Genomic DNA, 16694 nt, shown 5'->3' on the forward strand with positions numbered 1-16694 from the left:
GCCTTGAATACAGGACCATAGTCCATGTATGGATTAGGTACAGTGGTGATAGTGCCAGAGCAGATAGATTTAGCTGCCGTGTCTGCAAGCTTGTTCCCACAAATACAAACGTGGCCTGGTATCCAGAAAAACTGGAAAGAAGTAGATGTTAATGAGAAATGGGCCAGTCGGTTTTGAATATCAGCAAGAACAGGGTGTGAAACAACGTGAAGCAATTCCAGGGTCAGTAGAGAACTAAGCGAGTCAGTATAAATAGTGCAATCGGAATACTGCTCAGCTTCAATATGATCCAGGGCAAGAGATATGGCGTATAGTTCAGCAGTGAACACAGAAGCTGTAGAGGCAATTCTGCATGCAACCACCAAACCAAAACAAACCATGGCAGAGCCCACAGAATCATCTGATTTGGAACCATCCGTATAAATTGGAATGGAAAGATTGTTTGAAAGATGTTCAGTAAATAAAGGATGGTACTTTGAATCGGGAGTATCTGCTTTTATCAGATGACTTACAGAAAGGTCACATTTGGGTACTGTAATAAGCCATGGTGGGATGGGCTGACCAGTGGATTCTGCAATGTTATCCACGGACAGACCCAATTCATCCAATTGTGCCTGGACACGAAGGCCAAAAGGAGCAATGGCAGATCGTCTGTTCTGAAAAAGTATGACCCACCAAGATAGGAAAATACAACCCCAGGTGGGATGCTTTGGTAAGGAACGAAGTGTTGAAGAAATATAGTAAAGACAGTTGCAAATAGCACAGGTGCAAAGAAGGTTCATGAGATTCTACATATGAGCTCTGAACTGGGGAGGTGCAGAAAACCCCAGTGCAAAGTCAAAGTCCTTTGATGATGAATGGGGTCCAGCATCTTTAAGGCTGAAGGTCTGGCAGAGCCATAGACCAGTGATCCATCATCAAGTTTTGATAGAATAAGAGCACGACATATCTTTAATGCAGAACATTGATCCACTCCCCAACTGGTGGTAGAGAGAACAAGGAGGATGTTCAGTGCTCTTGTGCATTTGACCCATAGCTGCTTAATCTGTGGTATAAAGGTCAGCTAACAATCAAAGATAAGCCCCAAGAACTTGGTCTCAGGGACCAAAGGCACCAAAACTTCACTGATACAAAGTTTAGGACCAGGGTGAATACCCCATTGGCAGCAAAAGTGCATGCAAACAGTTTTATAGAGAGAAATTAAAGCCATTTGCATTGGTCCACTTCAGAACACGATGGAGGGCAGTTTGTTGTTGCCGCTCAATATATCTCATGTTTGACGACTGACATGAGATGTGAAAGTCGTCGACATAGAGCCCATTTGCAACAGTGAGGAGTTGTTCAGTGATGGCATTAGTCTTTATACTGAAAGGTGTGACACTCAAAACATAGCCCTGAGGTACTCCAAGTTCCTGTAGAAAAGTACGGGAAAGTGTCAAACTGACACGAACATGGAATTTCCTGTCCATTAAAATATTTCCAATAAAAATGGGTAAATGGCCACGTAACCTATATAAATGGAGGTCTTGCAAAATGCCATACCTCCATGTTGTGTCATAAGCCTTCTCAATGTCAAAGAATATTGATACAAGATGTTGTCACTGGAGAAAGGCTTCTCTGATTGACATTTCAAGTTGAATCAGGAAGTCCATGGTGGAGTGCTGTTGTTGGAACCCACTCTGGGTGGGCGAGAGGAGACTGTTTGATTCCAGGAACCAAACAAGACAAGTATTAACCATCCTCTCTAAGGTCTTACAGAGACAGTTTGTCAAAGCAATTGGACTGTATTTTGAAGGAATCTTGGGATCTTTCCCAGGTTTAGAGAAAGGTAAGATAATAGCCTGGCACCAGGCATTAGGAAAAACATTCTCCTGCCAGATCCATTTAAAAACAATTAGAAGAATATCAAGAAAAGCAGGAGATAGATGGTGCAGCATGTCATAGTGTACATCATCTGATCCAACAAATGTACTGCCAGACTGATGAAGGGTAAAGTTTCAGTTCCAGAGTATAGTGACGATTAGAGTCATAGAGACAGTCAGTTCAAAAGGAAAGAAGTGAATACTTGGCCTGAGTCTTGATGGCCAAGAAAGTGGAGGAACAAGCAGAAGTGCTAGATACCCGGCAAAAGCTTTCACCTAGAGTATCAGTGATGCTCTGGACATCAGCTACTTCTTGGCCATCAGAGAGTAAGATCGAGAGGGAGACAGAATTGTAGTGCTCACTGACCTTTCAAACCCTGTCCCATATGACCTTGGAACTGATGGTAGAAGATATGCCAGTTGTGAACTTAATCCAAGATTCCTTCTGGTTTTGATGTCTTACCCACCTAGCACATGCACGGGCCCACTGGAAAGCGATGTGGTTTGAAAGTGTGGGATATCTATGGAAAGTATCCCAGGCCCATTTTTGAGCTTTCCGTGACATGTGGCAGGCAGGATTCCACCACGGACGAGGATATAGTGGAAAGCATGTTTTGGTTTTAGGAATACATTTAGCAGATGCTTGTATAATACAGTCAGTTACTGCTGCCACATAGTCGTCTATTGATGGCTGACAGATGATGGCAGGATTAAGTTCTGCGAGAGCAGTGAAAGTGGACCAGTCTGCCTGATCCAGATTCCACCAGGGCACGTGGGATGGGTGGCATTGACCACGGCCAGTCTCTCAAAATTATAGGAAAATTATCACTGCCTCATGGATTATTGTCAACCCTCCATGAAAAATGGGAGAATAATGAAGGAGAGTAAACCAAGAGATCAATAGCAGTAAAGGACTAACTATGTGCATGAAAATAAGTGGAAGAACCAGTATTGAAAAGAGAAAGGTTGTGATCAGAGAGCAAACGCTCGACAGAGCAACCTCTCCTATCAATAACAGCACTTCCCCAGAGAGGATGATGTCTATTAAAGTCCCCCAGGATTAGGAAGGGAGACAGCAACTGTTGAATGAGAGCATCAAGGTCTGATTGATCATATGTCTCTCCAGGTGACAGGTAGAGAGAACAAACAGTGATGGTATGACCCAAGGAAACATGGATGGCTGTGACCTCTAAGGGTGTGTTGAGTGACAAAGACAGGGTGGGCACATGCTGATCAACCAACAGTACCACCCCCTCCATGTACTCATCCATCACACAGCCTGTCATTTCTGTATAGAGAAAACTGCTGAAAGGTGACTGTATCGGCAGGTTTCAGAAATGTTTCTTGTAATGAAAAACATACAGGATGGAAGGAAGCAATCAGTGTTTTTATGTCGTCCAGATTAGAACGTAAACCTCGACAGTTTCATTGTGTCAAGGTGACCATTTTTAATGATGTGTAGGTGAATTGGCTGGAAAGTCCTTCTGTTTACAACCACATCTTTTTTCCTCATTGTCCTTATTCGGGGATGAATCCTGCCCTGGGTCGATTGGCCAGGTTTTTGTTGTTGAAAGGGGATTCCAGTGATTGAGGATGGGAACGAATGATTGTTTTGCATCTTGGGGTGGGAAAAAAAGATGTATCGGAAGAGATGCCTGTACCTGGAACCAAAGGATGTAGATCTTGGGGTTTGTTGGAATGTTTGGGAGGATCAGGGATGGGTTTAGAAGTTGATTCATCAGCTTTTTTACCCATGAAGGCACAGATCTGTCTGCTCTCCCACTGTAGTTGTGGAATGAAGTGCAGCAGCATATGTTTGAGATGAAGTGGTGGACAGCAATTTCTGAGCCTCAGGATAAGTAATGTTATGAGTCATTTTCAAATGCTGCACCTCTTTTTCCTCCAACCATTTAGGGTAAGAACGAAAGTAGGAAGGGTGAGAATCATTGCAGTTGGCACAATGTGGGTCTGTACCACCCTGATGGGCATCATGGTCCTTGCCACCACAACAAGCACATGTCAGGGAACCATGACATGATGCCTTTAGTGGCCAAACCTCTGACACTGGAAACATCGGAGACGGTTTGGAACGTACAGCCGTACCCTGCAATTTTGGTAAACTGCCTTGATGGTGGCAGGTGCGCGTGGTGATGTAAATGTCAAAATTAGGATATCTGTCAGCAGCGTAACTCCATATTTGTGAGTGGAAATGCACCTCATTGCAGGAACTCCTTGAGTGGAGAAACCAGCAAGAATCTGACTTGGGAGCATTCTTCAAGTCCCTCTCAACAATAACTCCTTGTGATGAATTCAAACTAGCATGAGGTGTAACCTCAATAGGTATATCCCCAATTGCCTTTGAATTCAAGAGGAGTTCACTGTGTTGGGATGTGGATGTTTAAACCAATATGTCTCCAGATCAAAGCTTCTTTACTGACTTTACTGGAGAGCCAGCAAGTCCCTCCAATCCCTTCTGAATAAGAAAGGGGGACATTTACCCTAAAGGTTTCTCTAAAAGAGAATGTAGGATGAGAGAATGAGGTTCAACTGGTTGTACAGATGTTGAAGATTGCTGATCAAAGTCTTCAAGATGTGGTCGTTTACTTATTGACTGTTTTTTCACTATTTTATTTAAATTTTTATTTGAAGGATCTATAGAAAAAAGAAAATATCGGCGTCCACTGACCCCACCCACTATGGAGCCCTACGAGGGGACACACTACAATGTCAAGCAAGGACACTGCACTAATGGCAGGGTTTCATGAGCACTGTACTCAAACACCAGAATCAGACAAAATGTCCACAACACCCATTAAGAACTATCAACACTGGTACTTGGTTGACCCTAGCCCAAGTGGACCAGGTGATTGACCCAAAGGCTGCCTGTTTACAGGAATTCAAGGCAAAAGTGGCTTGTTAGGGTTGGACCCCTTAACCACCATGATCCTCTCCTCCCCTTCATGGGTCGCCACGCAGGGCAAACACGTGGGTAGATGTTTAGATCCCAGAGGAGGTAACCTGAAAGAACAGAACCTTCCCTGGGAGGTCCCCTCACCACTTACAGGAATCCACACCGAGAGGACAGTCAAAGGATGTTGTTGTTGTTGTTCTGAATTACATAAAGCTACACAATGGGCTGGGTGTTCTGTCCACCATGGGTATTGAAATCCAGTTTTTAGCACTAAGTCCAAACACATACCACTGTGCCAATGGGAAGGAAGAGTCAAAGGAACCTCCCTTGAGGCACTTAAGTTGGGTATAATGTAAAAGCTGTTCAACTAGTCTTTTTGTTTGAGTATTGGAAGACTATATACATAAGAAAGTTGGGCAAGAGCCAATTGTAAAGTATCTTAATACTTATAGGAACTATCTTCCAGAATAAGCAAGCATTCAGATGAATCATCACATGTCTCCTAATGAGAATTCAATACCTATCCAGCTAGTCATGACCACCAGGAATGGTTCAGTTCTTATATAGGAGAGTTGCTTGTACTATCCTATCAAATAAACACCCTCTGCCCAACTTCCTTTTGAGGGGTGTACCTACTCAGTATCATGTCAATGGGTTTACACCAATCAAAAGGCAAGCTCTTTATATCAACCTCTCCAGTGGCTTGGTACTGTACTACAGGGTGTTCGGAAAGTCACTTATATATTTATTAACAGACATGTTTCAATATAGAATACAGGAGTTAAATATGAATGACAATTACAATCAATGTTGAAAGTGACCCCCATTGACATCAGTACAGGCCTGGATCCTTCTTGTTTTGTTTCTAAACACTGCTATCAGTTGCTGGCTTGAAATAGACTGAATAAAATATTATTACAAAACTGCACAGTGACTTTCCAAAACACCCTGTACATCCTATTTGATTAGGATAGGACAGAAGGGAGGAACTCACATAAGAGAGAATACCAAGCAAGTCTACGTGGATTATAACCCTCCCAAGAAGCATAAAACTTTTGAAAAAAAGGATTGGTCTGAGAATAAAATCAACTACAGTGAAGAGTGCAGGGGAGATCCAGATGAAAATTATCAGACTAACATCATCCAAGAGTAAGAAGTACAGGAAACAAGTGGCTAAATGTTTGAATGTAGGATATATAAAACCCCTGTGAACTAAAGAAATTCTATTCCAAAAAAAGAACAAAATAAAGAAAACAAGTGATCAGAAAGGCTCTAGAAGACAGTAACAATATGAGAAAGAAAAGGAGAATGGCCAAAGAAAATACAGATAACTGACAAGCCACCCTGTAACATGGAATAATAGGTGTGGATAAACTACCCTGTAATAGCCAGATAAAAAAGGCATCAAGACAATCTGGATGGAAGAAGTTTATGGCAAATGAACTACCACTGATAAATTATCAATTTCCAGTAATAAACTGCAAATGTTGCTGATGATGGGTGACCATAACAATCAGTGGAAAAGTATATTATGCTTTAAAGAAAAACAAAAAAAGTTTATCTTGCATGGGGCAGGACAATAGTCACATAAAAGTGTTAAGCATCAAATAAAAGAAACATCCATGGCTGAAGTAAAAAAAACTTCTGAAACAGGACAAATGAAAGTCACAGGAAGACCAAAAAAGCAAAAATCACAAATGAGTCATTCTAAAAGGGCAATGGGAATAATCTGACAAGGATTGCTGTGAATTAAAGACAGCACCCTCTTAAGAAGTTAATGAAGAAGGTAGGCATACAAAAAGATAGGGATATCAGTAGGTCCATGGAGTGTGGGACTGGTGATCAAAAAGTCAGTTTGGTGTAGACAAGAGTTACAAATGTACCAAAAAATCCCCTTAAAATCACAATAAATCCACAGACATTCCAAATGTAAAGGCCACTTTATTGGAAGAAGTTGATGTGGGTGATACAGTCAATCCAGGACCATGTTAACAATTCCCAAAACAATTCGTTGTTGTTATAATAAGGCCAAAAATGGATATAAAAGAAAACGAAAGCAGAGGCCCAAAAAAGAAGTACTTCTTTCTCTCTTAGTTGATCTAAAAAACAAGAGAATTCTGCTTTATAAGTTAGCACACATGATCATATGCAAAAGCTGTAATGGTTTTAAATAAGACCCAAAAGTAGTTTCAAGTAGTTCACTGTTCTTCTTCAGGAATAAGAAATATTCTATGGAGGAAGAATACTGAACTATCAATAGCACTCAAATTTTGGGTCTCACTTGAAAATTAGAGAAATTATTGATAAAGGATAAAAACGGGATGTTTAGAAAGTTGTACCAAAAAGATAGTGGCAGATCCTTTCAGCTGCCCATATTTCAAGGACACAGATGTGAAAAGATTGCTCCACAGGAGATCAAACACCATAAATGTATTCACAGCACAAGGTATTAGGCAATCCATTTTATAGAGCCCAATAGTTTTCTCAATACATAAAATTAAAATATAAAATTCACACACGCACACACACAAAATGTTGCAAATAACTAAATTTTAAGGAAAGCAAATTGACACTGTATTAGAAAAAAAATTATAAACACCTTCACAAATGACAATAATTACTATTTTAAAACAAGTTTAAAAAGCTAGTATAACATGGAAGAGTTAAGTTTGTTTTGACATTTATATAAATACTTCAAGTATAACACACTTAATATTAACTATTAATCAATTTTTACAAAATACATTTTTAACATCAGCATGCTTAAAATGAAGAATGGTCAAATTTACATTATAAACCAATGTACCTGCTGAAAGATATCTGTAACAACAGTCAAAGGTTTGTTCTTGCAGTTCTTTTCAATTTTGCAACAGCTGACCGGAACAGATTTAGTCTTACTTGACCAGTGAGTTTCAAACCAGTCAGTGTAGTTATCCACACCACAGCAGTGAAGCTGACAATAAAACAATATTCAGATAATATAAATTGAAAGGGAACAGCATAAACACATGAGAAATAAAACAAAGCTTAAACTACAAACCTTCTCACCACAAAACACCGTACATTTTTAACTCATTGTACCCCTATAGGGTAACAATAACTATGGAATAGCACCACTGTTGTCCTCTATCAGTAACAATGATAGAGTTTGAGGGTAGCTTAGAATTATGTTGTGGATTTCTAAATATTTCAATTGAGATAAAGCTGATTTAGAAGAGGAATAAATTACAAATACTGAAAGTGGAAAATGAAAAATATCTTTTTATGATAATACATGATACAAAATGAACTATTAGCTTTTTTTTAAAGTAATATAAATATTTTATTTACAAGTCTTATTGGTTAATTAGTTTAGTGAGATAAAATAATTAGAAAATAATGTATTTGAACAAAGGAGTAATTTTTGAAACAAATTCATAAACATCCCTAGATTATTATTATATAAAAGAGAAGGGAGAAATAAGTGAAATATAATCAAAACCATATGAAGCCTTTTCAACTCTTCAACTGCAATTGACATAAGATGTTAGCATAGATGACTGTGGTTGACATCATATGATGCAAGCATTTTGTTAACATTATGAAAGGTTTGCCATTAAAACTGGTGAAATTGTATTGGGTGGTAGTAGATTTACACAAGCTGTAAAGAGTTAAAGAACAAAAGTTTTAACAGTTAAAAATGTTGAATAATTTACAACTTGATATACTTTGTTCATCTTCCTTTATAATTGTAAACACGTTATTTATGTTTAGTATTTTAATGTATTCTACTGTAAATTACAACTTAAAATAAAACAGAACTGCAACCAAGATACTGTGTATCAAGTTTCTAAGGTGAAAAAATATATACTTGTCAAAAGTATTTGACTTCACAACTTTGCATAGCTAAATGTTTTTGCCCTTTACAACTGACTTAGTTAGCTTGTATTTTCACACAGTATGTTTTTGATAACATATTTTAAAGAAAATTGCACAAGAAGTGAATATTAAACACTCAAGATGTCTAGCACTAGTCCATTCTTGTGATCCACAGATGTTCAATACTTATATTTACTTTTCTGGTTTATTGTACAACTTTGATTTCAATTCATAAAGGGAGATTTTAGGATATTTTGAATATGAATTGTTTAATCCAACTATACAGTAATTCCACTTCTTTTGATCCTACTTCTCACACCTGCATTGTTGAAAATAAAGTTACTTATTACTAGTCATTGTTCTTACTATGCCACTCAATATCACACAGTTTACCACATTAACCTATATATCACTTTCCACTGTCATACGAGCATGGAATTTTGTATCACTAGAAAGAAATGACATTTTCTTTAAACTTCCCAAAGATTATCAGCTTAAAGTTTCAGAAAAAAAATGAAATATTAAAATATATGCATCTTTTATTCTACATATAAAAATTAATCTTGCACTAGTAGTTGTTTACCTATAAATGTGGCAGTTTAGTTAAGCCATTTTTCTAAAATATTTTCCACATTGACCAAACTATTAAAAATAATGATAATTTTACTGGGGTTGTATTCAATAAAATAATGGGTAAAAGAAAGAATTTAAGACTTCCATAAGGATGTAACAGTTAATATCTATTAAATAGGAGAATTCTTAAAGATAATTTCTTTGATTACTTTTTCAAAGATTTCTCTTGAAGTTTATTGTTAATCACTGAAATAAAATATATTTGTAATAAACCAAGAGAACAGATGACCAAAGGTTTGTAGAATGCAAGAGACACCAGACCAGAAATATTTTTCTCCTACTGGTTGAACAAACTGGTCAATTAATATTTAAATAAAAAAACTGGTAAAACTTAAGGAATTATATAGGTGAATATTACTCGCATTTGAAAATTTACAAAGCAAAGTGAGTAAAACTACAACAATATTAACCCAACTACTATTAGCCTTAAACATTCAACTAAGAGGCTTTTGTGCATGTGTATAAAAGTGTGCATTCGAAGAACATGTTTTATCTGTCATCTAAAACGTTGCTGTATGCCACCATCCAGTAATCTACATTCTGTGTATACAAAGGCTTAATTTTTATGATTATCTATCACCTCTTAGAAACAAAAAATAAAGTTACAATTAATTTTAATATTACTTCTGTTTACAACGATGAAGCTAAATTAAGCAGTGTTTTTGTATATTAATAACACTTCACTTGCATAACATTGCCTTCATATTCAACCTATGCTAGAAATATACTATGCTAGTAAGTTAGCTAGGTAGGACTAACTGAATCCATTTTACTTTTGAATTGTTTCAGTTTTAATATTTTCTGTTACATACCTATGATAATTTATCCAAACAAAATTTGACAGTGGTCAAATATGCTTCCAAATTAATTAGCTTGCCCCAATTCCTTTAATACAATCATAATTTCATCCTTTATAATCATACACAGCAAAGGGCAGAAAAAATATACATTAAGAATTGGTAACCCAAATGAAAATTAATCATTTCAAATGCAAATGGGAAAGCACAAGCTTGAGCAGTGCTTAAAAGAACAGACTGTAGACAATGAGTGGCTAGGAGCATATGATGTAGTTTAATAATTTAACTTTTAGTACTAATGGAACAGTATAAATATGAAGCTACATGTGACATTAAACTGTTTGATTATATTGCAGAGCAAGCTGCACATGTAGAATGTAGATGGGAATTCAAACTTTAAGTTTCTTTAAAAAAGATTCATCTTATAATGTTGCATTTCCACTTTGATGGAAAACTATTGTTACACAGTGATAATACAATAATTCACTTAACTTGTATTGTGCATAACAAAAGTGACTTCAGTTAGCTTTCTTAACCAGCACAATTATCAGATCAACTGCAACTAAGAATCTATGATGTGATCTTACTGTCTCATTCATCCAATTCTTTATCTAAACATGTGGCACAAATGTATACCACACCCCTTAATGACTGTACTTTAGTTGAGCAAGCCTCCTACTAGTATCTTGCAAAGTCTATGCCAGGCTGAATTCAGGCTATTATCACAAAGGAAAATTGTCTAACCTAACATTTGGTGGTGAGGGGTAGCCAACAAGTGTACAATTAGGATCATGAAAAAGTGTTTTTATCTAAAATCTAATTTTCACTTTGAATTTCAAAACAAAGTTCAACTATAAAATGGGTTCATCATCAACATACTTAAGTCTGACAAACTAAAATAGCACCTTATAATTAAATTGAAATCTAATGTTGTAAATAACAGTTGACCAACCTACAACAAATTTAGTATAGACATAAAACGGTTACATACAGTCGATTGGAGAAGGTCCAGATCCTTGTCTTGTACACTATTATGTCCTTTGTATTTTTTCAAAGCCTGATGCAAACCAGTTCTGAAACCAGTATTAAGTTTTCCACGGAAAATGTAGCCAGATATAGCTGCTCCCAATTCTAATACAAACACCACCACTAAGAAAGCTGAAAGCTGAAACAAATGTTTTTAAAAAGTCACCACCTGTTACTTGTTATAGAAATATTTTGATCAGAAGCAAAGTACTCTTAAAACACTAATCACTCTAAATTACACATCCATAAACACTGTAGTAAGTTACAATACAATAAAACTACAAACTTCGACTACATAACAGAAGTACTTAAACTATTTTAGGAACTTTTAGAAACAATGATTTTATATACACAAGTTCTTGTGGAATTTGAACTGGATGACTAGTAGAATTGTTATGCTCATTAAATTATTCCACTTAAGAGATTCTTCTCATGTAACACTGAAGCACTAATTGTGATTAGTTATCTATTTCTATAGATCACAGCACTAAGCTGAACAACTGAATTGAAAATAAAATTACAATAACAGTATTTTGATTACTTGGACAGCAGGCATAATTAAAAACAAATAATTGTAAGCACTAATTTTGATTAATTGATTATTTTCATGAAATTAATCAAGTTACATACATATATACATGTTAATTTTAAAGTAACTATTAAAAGAGCATATCTAAACATAGATTTTAGTGAGTCACATGGTATACTGAATGCAGGACTGGTTAAAGTTAAATGTTTGTGATGTCAAAATATCAAGTTTACAGTTTCATAAATTAGAAACTTAGATTAATAATGTTATCAAACTAGAATATAAAATTAGAACTTCATCTTATTTTGCTGAGATATAATAGATTATGTACTGAATAATACATGGTGGCCCCATTCAACTTTCCATTTTTTGAAACAATTTTACTTCAAAAGATGGCATATGAAGAACCAGTCAACAGCTTAGAATGTCCCCAGAGTAGTTTTCCCCACAATTTTAATCTTTGTGAAAATGATACAACACTATTTCAGTCAAAAATTTTAGTGAGGTAGAGTGTGTCTTTAGTTTGCTTGAAGTTCCATAATTTTTTAAATATACATAGATCTTAGTTATTGAGGTTGATGAATTATAATGAAATTCTATGGTATCAGTGTAGTTATTTATGATTGTTTGGTTATTCAACATGCTGTGTTTGATCCTCCACATGTGAAATTCTAAAAGGCTTAGCAACCTATGTCCAGCAGCAACAAAGTACAAAGGTTGTGGCAAGAAATAATTGTTTGCTTTACTTCTTGATTTATTGTTTTATATTAAACAAGTTTAATAATTTATTTCTAAATAGTAATTATATATATATAAAATGTACTATAATTGAAATATGACTTATAAAATACTAGTCCACTAAAACACGGGCTTGACTGAAAGGTCAATATATTAAAAAATGTGTGTGTGTGTGTGTCTATATATATAGCATTAAGATACTTATGCCATTTAGACTAAACATTTGTATTTTTGTTACAATATGTAATTATTGCAGCATGAAAAGAGCATAATTCATATTTAATTCATGATTTTTTTTAAAGTATATGAGGTTGGTGAAGTGACATCTCCACAGTTAAAGAAAATAACAAAATAAATTTCTACTGAGAACAAACATTTGAGACGTATTTAGGAAGTTTTAGAGATCACACAAAGATATGAGATTTTTAGGATGAAGAATAGTTTTTTTTTTCATAACAAAATTACTTTGCAATCAGATTAGTAATGAAAAAAGACTATTTTCACAAACAGGTTTTTAGTAAAAATATTACATTTAAAAATTTTTTTATACAAAATACATGTAATCTTTATGAAAAGACAACCAAATTTTGTGAAGATATACATGCTGTATTAAAAGTTATAGTGCAAATACTTAATGTATGCAAATGCAAATGTGTAGACAAACTTGTGTATTTTAAACCAAGCCTGTTACAAAAGTGTAATCAATACTTGTAGGTAGTTGACTATTGATTAATCAAGTTAAATCACCCAACACAATTTGGATGTTATTTTTAAAGTGACCACTTTGTTTAAAATGTTTTTTGATGAAGCAGAATGTTTTTCATCTATATTCCAATCACTAAGAGGCCAGTACCAGTTAACATGATATAAAAACTGTTCTGAGTAAAACAAGAAATACAAATGACTGACGACACCAAACTTAAAACAAGTTACTTCTACTTTGTCTTTTTAGTGTTGTTTCTACAATATGCTCCAAATACAAAATGTTCCTATCAAAACACTAAAAAAAGCAATTAATAAATGCAATTTATTAAAAATTATTTTAAGACCTTTAGCATCAAACAAGCACAAAAATTAATAAAGAATGTAAATATAAAGTCATCATTATTATTACTACTACATTTCATAATTAACTGTAATACCAATATTGATGACATATTTTCAAAGTAAATTGCCAGTTATGTCAGTATATTTTTTTTAACAGAGTAAAGTTGTTTTGCATGTTATATTTAAAATATTATAGGTCTACAAAACATACCAAATACAAAAGAACTGGTTGCCCTTTTACAGTGCAACAGCAAGCAAAAAATCCCACAACTGTGATAGCTGCACCTGTACCAATGAACACATAGGGAGCAACATTGTTGTACTCATCTGAGAGCTGCAGAAACTGGTACAACGATACTTTCATCCATATTCCAATCACTAAGAGGCCAATACCAGTTAACTGAAATTTAATAAAAGTGTATAAAAATCAGATGAGTGATTAAAAAAAAAAACAGTTGATAATGTTCATAAAACTTGTTCAGCTTAATTGCTATAAAAAAAACTTATGTTTGCAAATTCTGCTTATTTCATAAACAGAAACAATTATGTGATGGATTTTGAGTCAATTTTTAATAACCCTACCAAAGAGATCTTTATTAAAGTTACCCCTCATATCTTTAAAGAAAAAAAATATCTACACCAACAGGCTGAAATAATTAAGAGGTATTTCATTCTTGGTTTTTTGAACATTAATACATTTTAACACTGTTCTACCTATTTCCCAGTTTGAGTTTAACATCTTTCACAAGTCATTCCATTTAAGATCTTTTACATTATGTATCATGTGATTCACATCTTCAATTTTAGAGATCTGTTTGTCAGTCAATAGTTTACACATACTTAACTTTAATGTCTAAACTGTACTCTTAAATAGTTTTTGTCAAAATCCACTGGTGTGAAGAAGAGGACAAGAAAAGCACAACAGAGGTGAATCTTTTTAAATTTCATTTTAAAGTTCAAATATTAATTTCAAATATGATATTTTAGTCCCACTATAACCTTACAGCCAGAATCCCCAGAATGAACTGAAGGCGAGACCTGAAAAAGTAGTAAGAAAATGCATTTCTCAAAAAGAGAAAAAAAGAACAAAAAACAAAGATTATTCCTAACATACTTCCCAAATGATGTGATAATGTAAAGCTCCTAACCTTTTTGAGCCAAAGACCAGCTAGTTCCTTTTTTAAAATTTCACAGACTGCCTCATGTAATAAGAACAGCTGAATCCACCATTAAAATCATAGAAATAAAGTTCACTGAGGACTCAAAGAATGTGAAAATAGTTCTGAGCTTCTAAGAGTTCACAATTGTTCTACATTGAAGTTTTATTTAGCACAGCCTTATGCATGAATAAAACTGAAGGCAATACTAGGCCCCACAGTGAAATTTTTAATCACCATAGCAACCTAGCACCTGGGATCTGTTAAGGCCTAATTTATCATGGTGGACTAAAATCTCTAAACTTGTTTCTCTGGAGCAGAGAAGTGTCAGAGGAAATTTGGTTGAGGTGATTAAGATTAAGAGTAGATATTATACAGATGCGTTTATTAGGTGTTACTGACAAATTATAAAAACTGATATAAAATTGCCTAGGAGAAATTACTAATTAATTATATTATTGTGCAGAACCTAAAACTATAAATACACCGTGCACAAACCTATCATTTTCATTTCACACAGTCACTGAAATTATCAATAATAAATTCAAAGAAATTCTTTAATCTTTGAACTAGTAATGGTGAATAATCAATTTCAACAGTTAAAAATGGTAAAGATAAAGCTTGTAATGCAATTGCTAGAGTATGTCAGACATGATATAGTATTTCTTGGGCTTAGTACAAGTTAAATGAAAGTATTAGTATTATTAGTAATATAGCTATTAGTAAAATTACATACTGTAATTAATTTAATCAATAAAGTCAAACTGGAAACTAATGACATTCTACCATATTAATGTTAAAATTAAATTAATAGTCTTTAAATTAAAATATAAAGTTCACACACATACTACATACATGATCAGACTTTCTTTGGTCTGAAGCATATAATCAATTTAGAATGAAACATCATCTTCATAGGAACCATCTGGTTATGTTACTCACCCAAAATATGAAATTAAATATCATAAGGCAGATCTTCATAAAAGTTAATGCAGCTTCTGTCTGTAAACGTCTCCCCATTATTCAAACTGTGTTTTATATTCAAGTTAAACGTGAGTTTTAAATGACAGGTTGTTCACTTCTAAATTACTTCAACAACAATTAACGTTTCCTTTAAAGATGCAGTAAATTTTTTGATCTAAAGACAACAAGCAACTACCGCACAATTTCCCTTTCCACCTGTGACGTTTGTTAAAGCCCAGAAATTAATCAAATAACCTTAAGCTTCTACGTTTTATCACTAGAGGACAACCTATTCAATAATCTAAATAACCATTTAGCAATTTCGTAAATAAGGATTTGAAAATTTTAAGTGTTTCAACTTTCATCTATAACCATGTAGTTTATCTTGAAATTTAACAAAGAAAGAACCACACTTAAGCACGCATCAACATTATATCTATAATTTTCAAGGATTTTTAGTGTAATTTTAATTCTTAATATTAAAATAATTATGCAACTTTATTAAGGTATTAATTTCGAAATAAATAAATTACATGATGACGAGAAACCCACTTGATGTAAAAATGTATGGTCAAGACAACTGGTATGGGTATTAAAACTTTAATTAAAATAAAGTACAGAACAAAGTTTCACCATTTTTAGATCATTTTCAGGTTAATCTGAGTACAAATAAATACATTATTAAGTTAATTAAAGATGAGTCGTACACTACTACTCTTACATTTAAGATTTGCCACATTAGTATTACTTAATTAATTACTTTAATAGAAGTTTTTGCTGCAAACAAAATGCTGCAATAAATGAGTGTTAAGTGTAAAGCTAGGGAAATGACTCTATAATAACTTAGCCTTTGAGACAAAGATAATAATAATTAACAATCTAGATCATCAACAAAAAGTATTAATTGTTTGTATGGAAATGTGAAAGGTATAATATATATCAATAATGAGAATACTATCAAAATATAGTCGTGGAAATTTAAAATGGGATAAAACTTGATATTTTTATATTAACACAATAATTAGTTATTTTAAAAACATTTGTTGAGTTAAACAGAAGATATTGGATTTAGCTTTCACTAGTATCAGTACTAAACCGCTGGACGAATGTAACAAATCCTGTTACCTTGCTTATAAATAAGATTTTAGTTGAATTAAAGTTGAAGTAATGAAA

At 34.1% G+C, this 16694-nt stretch overlaps 1 protein-coding gene across 1 annotated transcript in view; it reads right to left on the reverse strand.

Annotated features, from left to right (window-relative positions):
- Nucleotides 1-15800, reverse strand: part of LOC143240297 (tetraspanin-6-like) — a 32889-nt gene extending 17089 nt beyond the window's left edge. Inside the window, exons 1-4 of the mRNA XM_076482519.1 lie at nucleotides 15501-15800; nucleotides 13613-13801; nucleotides 11053-11226; nucleotides 7580-7726 (exon numbers count right to left, since the gene is read on the reverse strand). Coding sequence (XP_076338634.1) covers nucleotides 7580-7726; nucleotides 11053-11226; nucleotides 13613-13801; nucleotides 15501-15578 — 588 coding nt within the window. The 5' untranslated portion in view covers nucleotides 15579-15800. The remainder of the gene's footprint in view (nucleotides 1-7579; nucleotides 7727-11052; nucleotides 11227-13612; nucleotides 13802-15500) is intronic.
- Between the last annotated feature and the right edge of the window lie 894 nt (nucleotides 15801-16694).

This window comes from Tachypleus tridentatus, chromosome 13 (assembly GCF_004210375.1).
Source record: "Tachypleus tridentatus isolate NWPU-2018 chromosome 13, ASM421037v1, whole genome shotgun sequence".
NCBI lineage: Eukaryota > Metazoa > Arthropoda > Merostomata > Xiphosura > Limulidae > Tachypleus > Tachypleus tridentatus.